Source organism: Micropterus salmoides, unplaced genomic scaffold (assembly GCF_014851395.1).
Source record: "Micropterus salmoides isolate LMB-PRFRI ecotype aquatic unplaced genomic scaffold, ASM1485139v1 Ms_hic_scaffold_11, whole genome shotgun sequence".
Taxonomy (NCBI): Eukaryota; Metazoa; Chordata; class Actinopteri; order Centrarchiformes; family Centrarchidae; genus Micropterus; species Micropterus salmoides.
Genome location: NW_024040152.1, coordinates 13,298,913 through 13,304,732, shown reverse-complemented (window position 1 = coordinate 13,304,732; position 5,820 = coordinate 13,298,913). Strand labels below are relative to the sequence as shown.

At 39.6% G+C, this 5,820-nt stretch overlaps 1 protein-coding gene across 1 annotated transcript; it reads left to right on the top strand.

Annotated features, from left to right (window-relative positions):
• The first annotated feature begins 274 nt into the window (after positions 1–274).
• On the top strand, positions 275–4,655 carry LOC119898268 (carcinoembryonic antigen-related cell adhesion molecule 5-like). Its single transcript, XM_038712457.1, is given in 7 exon segments — positions 275–279; positions 375–451; positions 454–474; positions 477–650; positions 1,051–1,314; positions 3,844–4,122; positions 4,348–4,655. Coding segments are annotated over 7 exon segments (1,101 nt in total). The 3' UTR covers positions 4,629–4,655.
• Positions 4,656–5,820: the final 1,165 nt, after the last annotated feature.

Here is a 5,820-nt window from a genome sequence, read left to right as displayed (position 1 = left end):
AGACTGTCTGTACATGGTGAGCAAATGTTTCATATTGCGTCTCTTTCAGTGCTGAGTGGAGATTATAGCAATTGAGAAATAAATATTTTTTTGTTCACATAATTGTGTTTAGGTGTTCATTGATTTCAAATAAGACTATCTAATTATGTTATAACTTAACAACATAATAATAATTACACAATACTAAGATAAAAACAAATAGCAATACTTCTATTATTATATATATTATAAACAACCTGTAAAACCAAATTTCTGATTAAACTTCCGATGAGTGATGGGGTCTTACAACAGTTCTGGCTTGGGCTGAATGATGTAAAAAGTTATTTTGACAAATATTACGATATGAATCAAAACTAATTTGTTTTCACCCACAGAGCAGTTTTTAATGTAATAGTAAATGCCAGCAGCACAGACTTGGTGGAGTTCAGCAGCTCTGTCCGTCTGTCCTGCTCCTCTCTGGATCCTCTCTCTCTTTCCTTGGCTGAACGGCAGCTCTGAGGTTACAGCCAGCGACAGAGTTCAGCTCACTGATGGAGGCTCCACTCTCACTATAGTCAATGTGACCCGCTATGACCAGGGACCATTCAGGTGTCGTGTGTTCAATCCTGTCAGTAATGGCACCAGTGATCCTGTAAACCTAACCATCAGCTGTAAGTTGCTAACCCACATGACAGTACTTTATCTGACAACATCTGTATACAACCATCAGAGATAGTTTAGATTTTGTCACAGCTTAGTAAAGAGTGGCTTTTTTTTGTTTATTTCTTTGTTCCGTCATGGTTTGGACAACTTATTAGCAATACGATTTTCAACCTAACAGAATCCAGTTCAACTGCAAACTAAAGCACAGTGTCAACTAAGTCTTTATACAGTCATTTTCATATAGAAAGTGTTTAATGCAGGGCTGTTCAGTTACAATACACTGTACAGCTGTTTCTTTTCTTGCTCATAATAATCACTTAGAATACCGCACAGCGAGCTAAAGCTGAATGCCTTTTTATTTTTCATTACATTTTGGTGATTTGTTTTCTGTTTTTATCCCGAATTCAGATGGCCCAGAAAATATTAATTTGAAGCTTTCTCCAACACAAAAATATTATGAGGAAGGTTCAAACATCATCCTGTCCTGCTCAGCTGACTCCAGACCTGCTGCCCACTTTAACTGGTTTCTGAATGCAGACCTGCTTTCTGATACTGGACCAGAGCTCAGACTGATGAACATTCAGGAGAGTCAGAGTGGAAACTACAGCTGTCGGGCCTTAACAACAAAACGGACAGATATGAAATCTCAGCTTTCAGTTGTTTTTGTACTGGGTAAGTTTGAATACAAAGTTTTGTACAAAGAAATGTGGATTTTAATGACGGGATTTGGGGATGTACTAGTAATTGTATCAGGCAAAACTTTCTTAAATATAAAAAAGGATGTACTAACATTTGTGGCACAAACAGAAACAGTACAAACATTTGTTTGCACTCAAGATCAGTAGCACAGGAACGGTTGTTGCAAGAAAATATAACTACTACGCAACTTGAGGACAATCATAGTTAAAACAATCACTATTTAAAGAGGTAGTATTATGCTTTTTGGCTTTTTCCCTCTCCTTTATTGAGCTATATAGCTTTTTTGTGCATGTAACAGGTTTGCAAAGTCCAGCCCAAAGGGAGTACCCACTCGCACAGAAAACACTGCTCTGAACTGCCTGAAAACAGCAGTTTGTAGTCCAGCGTAAAGTGTGCGTCATATAAAGCTTGCCAAGCAGCTAGTCATACACCCTCAAAAACACCGGTGGAAAAACACTGAGCTGCAGCACACACACCTCTGCTCTCCCTTCCAAACACTAGCTACCCTCCAGGCAGTCAATGGACATAAAGTGAGACAGAGCTCAGTTATAAATTTATGGATGAAAAATACTTTTGTTGCAGATTTAAAGTTCAAAGTTCAGTTACTGTGATATAGAGTATAGTTATAAATTTATGGATGAAAAATACTTTTGTTACAGATTTAATAACACCACTCTGAAACTATTGATCCAGTCTATGTTGTCAAGCTGGTCAGCAACATGTAGGCTACAGCTGAACCGAAGCCGTGACTGCATCTGAAAAGTAAAAAAAATCTCCTTTCCTAACCACCTTTCCTTGACCTCAATGGAAAATGTCATGAGGTCAAGGAAAGATGTGAAGGAGAATTCATAAGGACTTAGGAAAAGAGGACTGCGGAGCTCAGAGAATCCGACCGCTATTTTCTAGGCGACGGCAGATGTTACTGGCGTGACCTGCAGTGATGAAACTACAATGTTCTGAAGATGGACTCCAAAAAGCGAATCTTTGACACTGCGCCCCATGTTGTTTTAATGCAGGTCATCTAAAGGTGGACAACACGGTGAATTATTACTCCATAACCAAGATAGCAAAAGGCAGATAGCTAACGTCACCAAACAAGACAGGGTCACATTGAGAATCACACCATGCCCACCCATTTTCAATGAATCCCAATTATTGTATGTAAACATAGTGTTTCCCACAGAATGAAAGGCGGGGGGAGGGGGGGGAGCGACGACCCAACAGAAGGGGTGCTTAGCGAATAGCCTAGTAGGCCAGCTCTGTGATCAAATCCAATTTTACCCATTGCCTAGTAAAAACAATAATCGAAAACGTGGCGGTCAGCGTTGATGTGTTAAACACTGACTGCAGCTTGATCATTGCCTCTATTAAGGCGAGGGTGTCGGCATCTGTGACTGAAGTAAAATTAGTGATATTACTGATGCTGGCAATACGTAGCCTAACATGAGCCTACACGCTGCAACATTATCCTCACTTTTAACATTTGACAAGACTACACAGCTCGCATGGGTCTCATTGTTGTCTCACCGGCTTCTCACTGACCCGCCCTTCTCTGCTTCTGATTGGCTAGTAATCCTTAACTGGGAACTGCGCATGTGCAACTTCCTACAAGATCATGTAGAGGCAGGACGCATCACTCCATAGCTGAAACGAAGCCTTCAACAGACAGGGTGAAAGTAGAGCTGCAGCAATGTGCAGTATGACATAATACAGTGTTTTAAAAAAAAATTTAACTATGTAAACCTGTTCTGGTACAAAACCTAAATAAGATTGTGAACCTGAAAATGAGCATAATACCACCTCTTTAAATACACAGTATTTTCGGTAACTGTAATATCTTTGCAGTAATCTAGTCTGGTGACAGATTATATTGCCTTTCACATCTCAGTTTTTTTGGAGTGACTGATAATGACATTGCCATCCAGTCTGATTGGTGGGCTAACAGTTAACTTTGCGTATATAAGTGAATGTAGTTGTGTCTAATTATGCAAGATAAACCTGTTAGATAAGCTAACACTGATAAAGCATTAAGATATAATGATCAAACAGGCAAAATGGGTTGGACAGCTAAGCTCATCCTGCTCATCACCAGTAAATAAACGGTGGAACCATAACAGAAGTAATGTATGCTATGAGTCAGGTGGCTGCAGTGATGCATATATTATCTTCAAAAAAACACTGAATATGTAGAAAAACAATTTGAACAATTTAAACAATTTATTATATTAATTCAGCCGCACTATGAAAAGCAAAACACGTGTTCCCTTGTTATTTCTGCATTTTTGCTGTAGGATTTTAATGTTAAGTCCATGTAAAGTCTCAAGTCCACATTCTCATGACTACATGTCCAACTCAAATACAAACCTTTAACACCCCTTATTACTCATAGTATCAAATGGGATTCATTCCCATGCTCTATGTTGCTACCCTCTACTGAACATTGTCCCCTGTTTTAGGCAAGAAAGCTGGCAAGTATAAAACCACTGTGTTTTTCACCCACAGCAAGTGTTTCCAATGTTGTGGTAACCTCAAACACTACAGACTTGGTGGAATTCAACAGTACTATGAGTTTGTCCTGCTCCTCGTCTGGATCCTCCCTCTCTTTCCTCTGGCTGAACGGCAGCTCTGAGGTTACAGCCAGCGACAGAGTTCAGCTCACAGATGGAGGCTCCACTCTCACTATAGTTAATGTGACCCGCTATGACCAGGGACCATTCAGGTGTCGTGTGTTCAATCCTGTCAGTAATGGCACAAGTGATCCTGTAAACCTCACCATCAGCTGTGAGTTATTAACCTACATGTGCATAACATTTATCTTGCACTATATTCATGCAGTTTGCTCTGTGCTGTGGACATACAGCTTCAAAGATACATCTTTGATCTTCATTTGATGGTGTACTGAGGCGTCGCACTGAGCTAAGCTGCATGTTAAGTAGCATTTTCTTCAAGCTGCTAACATTACTACTTTGTTGTTGCTTTTTACTCCCCATACGGCACACACTGTAGATGGCCCAGAAAATATTTATTTCACAATATCTCCGACACAAGAATACTTTGAGGAAGGATCAAACACCAGTCTGTCCTGTTCAGCTGTCTCCAGACCCTCTGCCTTGTTTAACTGGTTTCTGAATGGAGACCTGCAGTCTGATACTGGATCAGAGCTCACACTGATAAACATTCAGATGAGTCACAGTGGTAACTACAGCTGCCAGGCCTTTAACAAAAAAACCATGAGATATCAAACTTCTCAGCCATCAGTTGTCTCTGTACTGGGTAAGTTGAAATGAATAGGTTTTTACTGTAGTGGCACATTCAACAAGATAGCATTTTATTGTCAGTAGTGGCATTTGGATATAGTACTGGAATTAGCATTCTGTTAAAGGTGGGGGTTGCCATTCTGGACAAATATCCAATATCACACCAAATACCATGATTTGGAGCAAATGATGACACAGCAAGTAGCTATAGTCGTGGGTTAGCAAACTTACGCCACAGTTGCTGCTGCAAAGCTAAAATGCATAATATAGATAATATAGTTAGTTGTAAACATTTCCCATTTACAGAGCCAAGGCTGTGTTTTTTTTGCGCACACACACTAAACAGGACAGCTATGGACCTTGAGAGCTATTTACTGTATTTGACAAAAGACGTGTATCGGATTGAATCACATACCTTTAACGCCAAATAATTTGTGTTTGGCAAGTGTGCTCTCAGATCAGATTACCTTATCTTAAATAACAAAAGACAAGAAAAACATTTTTGTGTAATCCAAGGAAAGTTAAAATCCAATGGACTTGGTTGAATACGTTTTGCTTCTTCAGTTCTGACTGACTAGCAGGGAATCCCAGCCATTTAACCTCTGTGGGGTCATTATCAAGGTGATGGATACCGCTTGGTTCATTATTTATGCATTTCTTAAATTAATAAGTTACAACTGTACTCTGAAAGTAACAACTAGATAGTTACACATAGCCCAGGAGGTGTAAATCATTAAATGTCACAGAATAAAGTTCAGCAATTGTTAAACTGCAGTTTTTCTGCCACACAGCATCATTTTTTATAAATTGCATACAATTATGCAACACTGCAATCCAGCAGAGCCCTTATTTTTGATAATCAAATTTTATGTGCTATGATGCCATGTGGCTCATACCAGCAAGAAAGCTAATGTGCACAAAACTATAATGATGGAATCTAGGATCTCTGATTGGCCACTCGCAATAGTTATGACTTTACATCAAAACTAGTTAGGTTCTGCCCCAATAATTGTGGGTGCAACCAATTTTAGTAGCTAATTTGTTACAAACTAACTAAGTAGTTACTAAGCCTCGACTTTGCACCCTAACCTAGGAGAGAAACTTAGGAGAGAACCCAGTGTAGGCCCCTAAAGCGATGGGCTTGAGCTGGTTCTTCTTATTTATCCACTGAGGGCCAGCCAACTCATCCTTGTTCATTTATTCTTACAGGTCGGTAAAAGTC